This window comes from Mustelus asterias, chromosome 1 (genome assembly GCF_964213995.1).
Source record: "Mustelus asterias chromosome 1, sMusAst1.hap1.1, whole genome shotgun sequence".
Lineage (NCBI taxonomy): Eukaryota > Metazoa > Chordata > Chondrichthyes > Carcharhiniformes > Triakidae > Mustelus > Mustelus asterias.
In genome coordinates, this window is record NC_135801.1 from 9,825,488 (window position 1) to 9,838,162 (window position 12,675).

The following is a 12,675-nucleotide window of genomic DNA, read 5'->3' on the forward strand; positions in this document are numbered from 1 at the left end:
GGTGCAAACACAGGGAAATAAAGAAACGCCAAATACAAACTGCTTTATCACCTTTGAACAATAAACGAGTGTTTACATGACTGATCTTACTGCACGCTAATTATAGAGTGGAATACAGATAATGATACAAACCAGTGAATGCAAAGGAATGTTATCCCTTTCAGGCAGACAGAGTCAGCTCAGCAAGCTTCCCGTGAATGTTGTCATATTGGCAAACAGGAAAGTTGCGAGACCTGTTGCCAAACATAATTCTGCAGTGTTTATTCTTACTGGGTGTTTCCTGTTCCCCAGCGTACTTTTTGTTGTTGTTAATAGTTAATGAAAGAGGAAGGTGGTCATGGATGAATTCTTGCTGGGGGGTGAGGCTGTATTTTAGGATTGATTTTTTAAATTAATTCGTGGGACATGGGCATCGCTGACTGGCCCAGCATTTATTGCCCATCCTTAGCTGCCCTTGAACTGAGTGGCTTGCTCGGCCATTTCAGTTGAGAGTCAACCACATTGCTGTGGCTTTGGAGTCACATGTAGGTCAGGCATAGAGACATAGAAAAACTACAGCACAATACAGGCCCTTCAGCCCACAAAGTTGTGCCAAACATGTCCCTACCTCAGTGATTACGAGGCTTACCTATGACCCTCTAACTTACTAAGTTCCATGTACTTATCTAAAAGCCCCTATCGAATCCGTCTCCACCACTATTGCCGGCAGCCCATTCCACGCACTCACCACCCTCTGAGTGAAAAACTTACCCCTGACATCTCCTCTGTACCTACTCCCCAGCATCTTAAACCTGTGTCCTCTTGTGGCAACCATTTCAGCCCTGGGAAAAAGCCTCTGACTATCCACTCGATCGATACCCCTTAACATCTTATACAACTCTATCAGATCACCCCTCACTCCTTCGTCTCTCCAAGAAGAAAAGGCCGAGCTCACTCAACCTATCCTCATAAGGCATGCTCCCCAACCCAGGCAACATCCTTTTAAATCTCCTCTGCATCCTTTTAAATCTCCTCTGCACCCTTTAAGGATGCAGAGGAGCGGGTAAGGACCGGGTAAGGATGGCAGATTTCCTTCCCCAGTGGACATTAGCAAACCAGATGGGTTTTTCCAACAATCGACAATGGTTTCATGGTCATCAGTAGGTTCTAAATTTCAGATACTTTTTATTGAATTTTAATTTCATATCTGCCGTGGCGGGATTTGAACCCAGGTTTCCAGAATATTAGCTGAGTTTCTGGATTAATAGTCTAGCATTAATACCACGAGGCCATCCCTCCCCCACCTTAACATGAGGGCCTTCATTTTGTTACGAACTGACACTGAGAAGGGGCTTCCAGAGAAAAAGATGTGTGTTGTGGTGTGAAATAATTTAAGAGAATTGGAAGGAACAATGGGAGCGATTGTAGGATTTGTCTGCATCCTGGATTGAGCTGGACCAAAAGCCTCACTTATTCAAAACCACCATGTCAGCAGATGAAAGGCAGATCTGTGGTATTAACGGACAACATTCACTAACAAGAATATTCTTATGCCATTTTATTGGCCATGGGCCAAAAGATATCCTGCAATGAAAATGCAACAATGGCATGAAGACAATGGAATTGGCTAATAATTCTTTTGATTTATTTGGTATCCTTGTATTTAATGCAGTTAAAACCATCCTATTGATGCCGTGTAGGAGTGATGACAGACAGAATTTTGGTGTCAAGCCACATTAGAGCAGGAGACCAAAAGCTCGATCAAATCGCTTCTTAAAAGGGATGAAAGATGAGAGAGGTAGATATATTCAGGAAGGGATTTCTGAAGTTTAGGGTCTGTGCGGCTGAAGATAGGACATCAATGGCTGGATAATGAAAATCGGCCAAGTGCACAAGGCCCGAATTGGAGAAATGGGGCGGGGGAGGTGGTGCAGAAGAGGTTACAGAATATTCTGCAGCTTTCTTGACATAGCAACCTTCTGAGGACACTATCAGTTTGAAGTCACACTTCCCCTGACTTGGATACTTATCACTAGAGCTCCACTGTCCTGAAGTCAGAACCCCACAATTCTGCAATCAACACTATTGTGGGAGTGCTGGCACCAAAAGGACTGGAGTATTTTAGTGGACACACCAGAAGCTTCTCAGGACCATGCAGGCTGGGCAATCAACACAGCCATATCAGTGTTATCAACATCCCAAGAACAAATTAACAATTACCCCGTGTCTGATTGTCAGAGTATGTGTTTCCCTAACAGGCCAAGTCCTGACACACAAGGGAGGAGCCCAAGTCCCATATCCCCTAACCAGAGAATAACTCCTGACAGTGCTTTGTATTGATTAGCTGGAGAAATTATATAGAATTCATAAAGACAGCATGTAGCTACGCAGTTGTACTTAATCACCTTAAGGCAGTAATGTCCAACAGAAATCGCTGACTAATCCCAGCTGTGGCTATGATCACACCATTTTAGCTGCGTGAACTAATTTAGGAGAAAAGATCTTACATATACAAGTAAATGTGTATCAAACATTGTTATTAATTAATAAATGTTTCCTGTAAGCAAGGGAGTAAATCACTGACAATGATCCTAAAATACCCACATACTCTGTTTTCCATACCTTACCATCTGAGCAACAAATGCACAAAATGGTGCATCTCATGTGAACTCTGAGATCACATACCCAAGGATGGTGCCCATTACCCATTGTTTATTTGGGTGGCACGGTGGCATAGTGGTTAATACTGCTGCCTCACACTGCCAGGGACCCGAGTTCAATTCCCACCTTGGGTGACTGCCTGAGTGGAGTTTGCCCGTTCTTCCTGTGTCTGCATGGGTTTCCTCCAGATGCTCTGGTTTCCTCCCACAGTCCAAAGATGTGCAAGTTATCTGGATTGGCCATAGTAAATTTACCGTTAGTGTTCAAAGATGGTGGGCTAGGTAGATTAACCATGGTAAATGTGTAGGGTTACGAGGAGAGGGGTGGGGGAGTAGTGGGCCTGGGTCAAATGCTCTTAAGGAGTCTCAGCGCAGACCTTGATGAGCCAAAAGGCTTCCTTCTTCACTGTAGGGATTCTACGGAGATTTACTCAGCAGAAATGCAAATTAGTCACATCTGGATCCCCAACATGCGGTTATTATGTTGGACAACACTGCGCTAAGGCCAGCTGTATACGATCAGGCAGAACAAGATGTTAACAGATTCTGATGACAGGTCAACGAACTGAATATTACAAATGTTGCCTGACCTGCTCAGTATTTCCGGCATTCTCCTTTTTATTATTAGCAGGTCGCCATCCCTCCAGGTGAACAGCAATACATTGCAAAAACAGCCCAATTCATATGTCAGCCTTGACTAGAAACTAAACTCAACACCGCTCCGTGACTGAGATTTACTGGAGCTTTTCTTCTCCCCCTTAGCAGTCTGGTTGATGGACAGCCGACCTGAACAACAGAGCTCTGTCTCGGGAGAGCGAATCTGTCATCAAAGCTTATCTCATGTTGGGCAACAAGGGGACCAGAGAGAGGTGTTGTGCACTTCTATCTAAGGGAAAGTTGTGTGTGTGGAAGATGTAAAACTGAGGAGGAAAGCAGACAGAATGCTGAAATATTTTCCATTATTCAATATAGCTGTGGTTAGTTATCACTATGAGAAAAGTTTAAAATAAAATGAGCAGAAACATTGGATGAAAAAAAGATTTACTTTCACATAAGTCCATCACCTAAAGCGAAAGTTTCAATAATTGCCTGGTAATGGAATAATCAAATGTGCAATAACCATATGATGTTTTGTTATTATAGGGCACCCCAGGATATAGCGAATTAATTGGACACAGTGCTGGTTTATTCTGCCTTTAATAATAGCAGGAGGATAATTTCTCAGAAGTGAAAAATGATGGAGCAATGATGGTCTTTAAATAGGAGATGGATCAGGTATCTTCTGGCAAGAGGGAAAGGGAGGACAACCGAAGTGTACACCTCACTGGGTAACAAAGAGGTTGGAGTGAGATGACACAGAATAGGGAGTATCAGATTGGTAGTATCCCGACAGTGCAGAAGGAGGCCATTCCACACATTGCGCTTGCACCAACAACAATCCAGCCCAGGTCCTATCCCGGTAACCCCAGATATTTACCCTGCTATCCCCCCCACCCCCCTCCCCTCCCTCCCACCCCTTGCCCCCTGTTGGTGAGAATCACAACCTTTATGTTAAGTTTATTTATATGTTACAAGTAGGCTTACATTACACTACAATGAAGTTACTATGAAAATCCCCTAGTCGTCATACTCCGGTGTCTGTTCGGGTACACTGAGGGAGAATTTAGCACGGCCAATGCACCTAACCAGCACGTCTTTTGAACTGTGGGAGGAAACCGGAGCACCTGGAGGAAACCCACGCAGACATGGGGAGGACATGCAGACTCCGCACAGACAGTGACCCAAGCGGGGAATCGAACTCGGGTCCCGGCACTGTGAGGCAACAGTGCCACCGTGCCGCCCCTGGCACTTATTTTGCACTGAGTGCCATTTTATCAAAACTCGTTGCATTCTGGGGTAGTGCCGGTTGATTGGAAAACGGCTAATGTTACGCCGCTGTTTAAAAAAGGAAGGAGACAAAAGGCGGGTAACTATAGGCCGGTCAGCTTAACGTCTGTAGTAGGGAAAATGCTGGAATCCATTATTAAAGAGGAGATAGCAGGGCATCTGGATAGAAATGGTTCGATCAATCAGACGCAGCATGGATTCATGAGGGGAAAGTCGTGCTTGACGAACATGTTGGATTTTTATGAAGATGTGACTAGGGCGGTTGATGGAGGAGAACCGGTGGATGCGGTGTTTTTGGATTTCCAAAAGGCGTTTGATAAGGTGCCCCATAAAAGGCTGCTGAAGAAGATTAGGGCACACGGAGTTGGGGGTAGTGTGTTAAAGTGGATTGGGGACTGGCTATCCGACAGGAAGCAAAGAGTCGGAATAAATGGGTGTTTTTCCGGTTGGAGGAAGGTAACTAGTGGCGTGCCGCAGGGATCGGTACTCGGGCCGCAACTGTTTACCATTTATATAGATGATCTGGAGGAGGGGACGGAGTGTAGGGTAACGAAGTTTGCAGACGACACAAAGATAAGTGGAAAAGTGAATCGTGTGGAGGACGGAGAAGATCTGCAGAGAGATTTGGACAGGCTGAGTGAGTGGGCGAGGATATGGCAAATGGAGTATAACGTTGAGAAATGCGAGGTTATACACTTTGGAGGAAATAATAACAAATGGGATTACTATCTCAATGGAAACAAATTAAAACATGCTACCGTGCAAAGGGACCTGGGGGTCCTTGTGCATGAGACGCAAAAGCCCAGTCTGCAGGTACAACAGGTGATCAAGAAGGCAAATGGGATGTTGGCCTATATTGCGAGGGGGATAGAATATAAAAGCAGGGATGTCTTGATGCACCTGTACAGGGCATTGGTGAGGCCGCAGCTGGAATACTGTGTGCAGTATTGGTCCCCTTATATGAGGAAGGATATATTGGCATTGGAGGGAGTGCAGAGAAGGTTCACCAGGTTGATACCGGAGATGAGGGGTTTGGATTATGAGGAGAGGCTGAGGAGATTGGGTTTGTACTCGTTGGAGTTTAGAAGGATGAGGGGGGATCTTATGGAGACTTATAAGATAATGCGGGGGCTGGATAGGGTGGAGGCGGAGAGATTCTTTCCACTTAGTAAGGAAGTTAAAACTAGAGGACACAGCCTCAAAATAAAGGGGGGTCGGTTTAAGACAGAGTTGAGGAGGAACTTCTTCTCCCAGAGGGTGGTGAATCTCTGGAATTCTCTGCCCACTGAGGTGGTGGAGGCTACCTCGCTGAATATGTTTAAAGCGCGGATGGATGGATTCCTGATCGGTAAGGGAATTAAGGGTTATGGGGATCAGGCGGGTAAGTGGTACTGATCCACGTCAGATCAGCCATGGTCTTATTGAATGGCGGGGCAGGCTCGAGGGGCTAGATGGCCTACTCCTGCTCCTATTTCTTATGTTCTTATGTTCTTATAAGATTGCATTTTCAAACTCACCCAAAACACGAATCTGAAACTCTCCCATTTTCCCGCTCGTTCGGTACTTTTGTAAGATCATGCCCCCAGTGTTTTACAGCACGGAGGGAGGCCCTTCAGCCCATCATGTCCACACTAGCCATCAACCCCCTGTCTATTCTAATTCCATTTTCCAGCACTTGGCCTATAGCTTTGTATGTTTTGATGTTTCAAGTGCTCATCTCAATGTTTCTTAAATATTGTGAGGGTGCCCGACTCTATCACCCTTTCAGGCAGTGAGTGCCAGATTCCCACCATCCTCTGCGTAAAAACATTTTTCCTCATTCTCCGATAAATCTCCTGCCCCTTAACTTAAATTTATGCTCCCTGGTATTGATCCTTCTGCTAAGGGGAAAGTTTATTTCTATCTATGCCCCTCATAATTTTATACACCTCAATCTGGTTTCCCCCCTCAGCTTTCTCTGCTCCAAGGGAAACAACATCAGCCTATTTTGATAGCTGAAACATTCCAGGCCAGGCAACATCTGGGTGAATCTCCTCTGCACCTTCTCTGGCACAATCCTCCTATAGTGCGGTGACAAGAACTGCACATAGTACTCTAACTGTGGCCTAACTAGCATTTTATACAACTCCATCATCACCCGCCTGCTCTTATCATAGACTCATAGAATCCTACAGTGCAGAAGGAGGCCATTCAGCCCATCAAGTCTGGCCACAATCCCACCCAGGCCCTATCCCCATAACCCCATGCATTTACCCTAACTCATCCCCCTGACACTAAGGGGCAATTTAGCATGGCCAATCTACCTAACCCACACATTTTTGGACTGTGGGAGGAAACCGGTGCACCCAGAGGAAACCTACGCAGACATGGGGAGAACGTGCAAACTCCACACAGTCACCCAAGCCGGGAATCGAACCCGGGTCCCTGGAGCTGTGAGGCAGCAGTGCTAACCACTGTGCCGCATTATGCTCAATGCCTCAGTTAATAAAGGTAAGTTTCCCATATGCCTTCTTAACCACCTTCTCTACCTGTCCCACTGTCTTCAGAGATCGATGGACATGCACACCAAGGTTCCTTTGATCCTCTGTGCTTCCTGGGGTGCGACCATTCATTGTGTAGTTCCTTGCCTTGTTAGTCCTCTCAAAATGCATTGCCGCACATTGTTCAGGGTTAAATTCCATTTGCCACTGTTCTGTCCATCTCACCAGCCTGTGTATATCACCCTGTAATCGAAGGCTTTCCTCCCCATTACAGAAGAGATTTACATAAATGGTTCCAAGGTTACAGTGATTGGGAGAGGCTGGAGGAGCAGGGTTGTATAGGAGCAGAGAAGAAGAGGAGACTCAATAAAGGTGTTTAAAATCATGATGGGTTTAGATCAAGCAAATAAAGAGAAACTGTTTCCAATGACTATAGGGTCAATAACCAAATGCAACATAAGGAAAGATTTTCTACCTACTTGATTTGGAATGCAGTGTCTTATTGAGTGGTGAATACAGATTCAAAAGTGCATTTGTTAAATAATTGAAGAAGAAAATCTGCAAAATTGTTGTACTATTCCGTGTCATAGAGTCATACATTGCAGAAAAGGCCCTTCGGCCCATTGAATCTGCACCAACAATAACTACCAATAATAGCCCACTATTCCCATCTCCTGCACTTGATCCCATCTACAGCCTTGAATGTTATGATGTTTCACATGCTCATCCTAATATTTTTTAAAGGCTGCAAGTTTGCCGGTCTCCACTACCTTCCCAGGCAGTGCATTCCAGATTCCCACCACTCTCTGAATGATTTTTCTTTTCTCAAATCCCTTCTAAATTTCCTACCTCTCACCCTAAAACCATGCCCCCCCCCCCGCCTCGTGAATGAACCCTCAATCAAGGGGAACAGCAGGTTGCTACTCACCCTGCCAATATCCCTCATAACTTTATACACTCATGGTTCTATTCCATGGCCGGAACGTTGGCACCATTCATGCTGGTGGGATTTTCCCATTCGGCTGCAGTGAACAGAGATTTGCTGGGCCTCAAATATTCCGGCCTCGCTGCAGCGGGAGCGTGGCATGAATGGCCAGTAAGATAGCGCCCCACATTGGAAAGGGTCCAGAGGAGGTTCACATGAATGATCCCTGGAATGAAGAGCTCGTCGTATGAGGGACGGTTGAGGACACTGGGTCTGCACTCGATGGAGTTTAGAAGGATGAGGGGGGATCTTAATGAAACTTACAGGATACTGCGAGGCCTGGATAGAGTGGACATGGAGAGGATGTTTCCACTCGTGGGAAAAACTAGAACCAGAGGGCACAACCTCAGGCTAAAGGGATGATCCTTTAGAACAGAGATGAGGAGGAATTTCTTCAGCCAGAGAGTGGTGAATCTATGGAACTCTTTGCCGCAGAAGGCTGTGGAGGCCAGGTCATTGAGTGTCTTTAAGACAGAGATAGATAGGTTCTTGATTAATAAGGGGATCAGCGACTATGGGGAATGGGGATGAGAAAAATATCAGCCATGATTGAATGGCAGAGCAGACTCGATGGGCTGAGTGGCCTAATTCTGCTCCTATGTCTTATGGTCTTATGTTAATTGTCAAGCCAGCTTTCCCACAATTCCAACATAAGGACAACGTCACTGCTTTAAAACTCAATGGGTTTTTTTCTCTGTTCCTCAAATAGATTTGCCGCAGCTTCCTATTAAACTTGAGGGGAAAAAAGAAGAAAATATTCAACAATTACCTCTTGTAGAATCCTCTTCAGTTTGAGAAGCATGGTCTTGACTGCTGTACAATCCTGCATCATCAGCCGTAAGGACATGGCTTCCAGAGCACTGCCAGTCTCCTCCTCCCTCTGAAGGGACCAGTCTGAAGATGTAGCACTGGGCCAGTGATTGTACCGAAGAGGTCTCGATTCACAAAGCTCACCTTCTTTTGAAGACTGGATAAACGGAAGTCTAGAAAAGAGAGATGATAAAAAGATGCACATCAATAAAAATTGCTCACCGTCCAGTATCTGGATAAATGGTTTCACTGAGTTGCATTATCGGCCTAACCTTTTTGGAAACACATCCCTACCTACACCCAGGGCCACTCTGCCGTTTTACCCTCTAACCAATATTGGTCCAGCCTCTCATTTGGGAGGAAGTCCTGCATTGGAGAGCTGCCGGCCAATCAGATTGGGCAACAACTCTCCAGAACCTACCATGGCAGTGGCCGGAAGAGGCACTTCACAGGGCAGCCATAGCCCAAGCCCTACTGGAGGCCAAGTTACTGTCAGGGGTCCCAGGGCAGGGAGGCAGGGAGGAGAGGGATAGCCTGTGAGAGTGAGGGAGGCAGGGGGGGCGGAGGGGGGGGTCTTGGTGGTTAGGCCAGGGAAGGGGTGGAGAGGAGGGTGGAAGAAGAGGTCACTGAGCCTTTCGGGGAGGGTGCGTCCAGTCAGAAGGGGATTGCAGATGGAGGTGACCCCTCCCGCCCACATCCATTCCAAGGTCAACCTTTCTTCATTTCCAGGATTCCCCCTCCTGAGCTGTCATTCACAAGCCGGCCTAAAAATTGAGGCTGGGCGGAAAATGGTCCTTAACTGGCTAATAATTAGCCACTTAAGGGCCTCAGTTGAGGCAGGGGTGGGCTTCCTGAATGAGTCCTTGCTGGTCTCAGTGTAAAATTGCTGCTGGGTCATTTGGGGGTGGGGGGGTGCAGAAAATAATTCTGGCCATCGAATTTTTCAGTACAAAAGCAGGCCATTGGGCCCAGCTGGTTATGTTGTTCTCTCTCCTCCTTTCGGACAAATGCATGCCAGAAATTGTGGGTCAGTTATACTGACTCAATATGGCAGCATTGTCAAGTACATAATTTCATAAGATATAGGAGCAGAATTAGACCATTTGGCCCATCTGGTCCGCTCCGCCATTCGATCATGGCTGATATGCTCCTCATCCCTATTTTCCTGCCTTCTCCCCATAACCCTTCAACCCATTACCAATTAAAAATCTGTCTAACTCCTCCTTAAATGTACTCACTGTCCCAGCATCCATTGCACTTTGGGGTAGCGAATTCCACAGATTCACAACCCTTTGGGAGAAGCAGTTTCTCCTCAACTCTGTTCTAAATTTGCGACCCCTTATCCTCAGACTATGGCCTCTTGTCCTAGAATGTCCCACAAGAGGAAGCATCCGCTCCACGTCCACTTTATCCATACCTTTTATCATCTTGTATACCTCAATTTGATCTCCCCTCATTTTTCTAAATTCTAAATAAAGGTTAAATCTTCAATGTGTTCAGATCTTTAAGTAGAATAGATTTCACATGAGAAATGGACAATTATTACATTGGCAAGGATGCAGATGCGAGAATTTCTGGTCATATCTGCAGAAAGCCACAGTAGAAATATGATTTGAGGCCGTTTTCTGGAGTGTTGACAATGAGGAACAGCTCGATGGAGGAGTCCTGGACTTCGCACTGGCCTCAGTTTAATTGTGATTTGTATGAAGCCATATTTCTTTCATTCTTACCGGCATCAAGAAGCTGAGAGATTTGTTTTCTCTCTCTGGCATTGCCTATAGACCCTGCACACACATTGAAATATGCATGTCATTTGCCCTTGCATGGAACAGTACAGGGGCAACAGTAACTCACTTTTCAAATACAGCATACTAAACAAATGTGGAACTACCTGCAAGGTTAACTTGCAGGGTTGAAGTACCACGCAAATTGCAAAATAACTGCATAAGCTGCAGAACAGAGGGGACAGCAAAGCTTTGGCTGCTTGCGAATATATAGTATGTCTGTGTACAGTAACCTACAGTGCACAGTGACTCAAAAATCCTCAAACAAGAACATAAAACAGAGAAAAGGCAATTTTTCTCAGCAAAGCTGTTGTTATGGAGGTAAATAGTGTTCACAGCAAACAAAGATGAGAAACATTCACTGCTAAAACGTTAGTTACATAAACACCTGAACCAAAACTGAATCACCATGGCAAAAAACAGATTACATTTTCAGAATGCTTTTTTTTTTAAGTGCAACACCAACTCTCTCTGGAAAACAGTCGCAAAGACTAAATACTGCAGCAAATTAATATTTTGAATTTGGAGCATTCAACATCCAACAGTGGGTTGAATACAAGTTACAATACAAATGAGTTACAGGCTCAGCAGAACAACATTGAGAATACTAGTATAATGTGGTTTCTTGCCTATAAAATGCTTGACATCATGCTGTTACATTATTAAAAATGCTGTGAATAATGAAACAAGAATGGTGTAAGCACAGTCATAGCTTCAGGCTTACAGTACACATGCTGAAAGGGAAATAATATGGGACTTTTCAGACTGTGTTTAAATTCTTTTATTAGACTGGCTTCCACCTTGGAAATGGACTTTTGATACTGGTAAGGATGCAGATGGGAGAATTTCTAGTTGCATCTGGAGTCTGGCTTCCCGTTCCTTCTCAGTGTCCAGTGGTTCCTGCTTTTTCCGAAGATGGCAGGATTGATCTCGCCTGTGTTCCCAGATGTGTATATTGCTTACTAACACTCCACATCAAGAATAGCCAAAGATATACTGAAGGATTACTCACCTTTCCGCCCAGCACAAGCCAGTGAATTCAGGAGCGGAGGCAACAAGATAGGTCAACTGGCCATTAAAAGAACGATGTTATATTAAAAACCCAGAACAATTCCTGCACCAGTCAAATCTTTACCATCCTTTACGTACAGTCAGGTATCAAAATTAAAACTACACTGGAGAGAAGTTCTCTCGAATACAATTAAGTTAGCAGTGATGTTTAAGAAGGGACATCGAGATGCAATGGAATTTGTGTCTTGAGAAAGATTGCACTGCACTTTCATTCCCAGGTTACTTTTAAGCATCTTCTTGATACCCTGCATTGCATGTTTTTTTTATATTTCTTCATGGGCTGTGGGCATCGCTTGCTGGGCCAGCATTTATGAAGGCAAGTGGGAGCCAACCACATTGCTGTGGTTCTGGTGTCTACACTTCCCTTTGCCTCGGCAAAGTGGCCAGCATAATTAAGGAACCCACGCACCCCGGATATTCTCTCTTCCACCTTCTTCCGTTGGGAAAATGATACAAAAGTCTGAGGTCGCGCGCCAACTTACTCAAGAACAGCTCCTTCCCTGCTGCCATCAGACCTTTGAATGGATCTACCTTGCATTAAGTTGATCTTTCTCTATACCCGAGCTATGACTGTAACACAACATGCTGCACTCTCTGCTTTCCTTCTCTATGAACGGTATGCTTTGCCTGTGTAGCGTGCAATAAACAATATTTTTCACTGTATACATGTGACAATAATAAATCAAATCAAATCAAAATGTAGGCCAGACCAGATAAGGATGACAGATTTCCTTCCCTAAAGAACATCTGAAAACCAGATGGGTTTTTACAACAATTGATTTATGGTCATCAAATTCCAGATTTTTGTAGAATTCATATTTCACCATCTGCCATGGTGGGATTTGAACCCGGGTCCCCAGAGCTTTAACCTGGGTCTCTGGATGACTGTCCAGTGACAATACCACTATGCTACCACCTCCCCCATAGGTGCAGGTGTGTATTAAGTTATTGTCCTCTATTTTGTAAAAATTACATTCCTTATGACTGAATTATTTCTCTTTAACATGAGTGTCAGCTGT

The 12,675-nt window shown here is 44.9% G+C and overlaps 1 protein-coding gene across 4 annotated transcripts in view; it reads right to left on the reverse strand.

Annotated features, from left to right (window-relative positions):
* The window catches only part of ccser1 (coiled-coil serine-rich protein 1), a 1,298,783-nt gene that overhangs the window by 715,318 nt on the left and 570,790 nt on the right, over positions 1 to 12,675 (reverse strand). For all 4 annotated transcript variants that reach the window (XM_078209035.1, XM_078209007.1, XM_078209017.1 and 1 more), the window contains exon 6: positions 8,761 to 8,974. In XM_078209035.1, the coding sequence (XP_078065161.1) occupies positions 8,761 to 8,974 (214 nt within the window). The remainder of the gene's footprint in view (positions 1 to 8,760; positions 8,975 to 12,675) is intronic.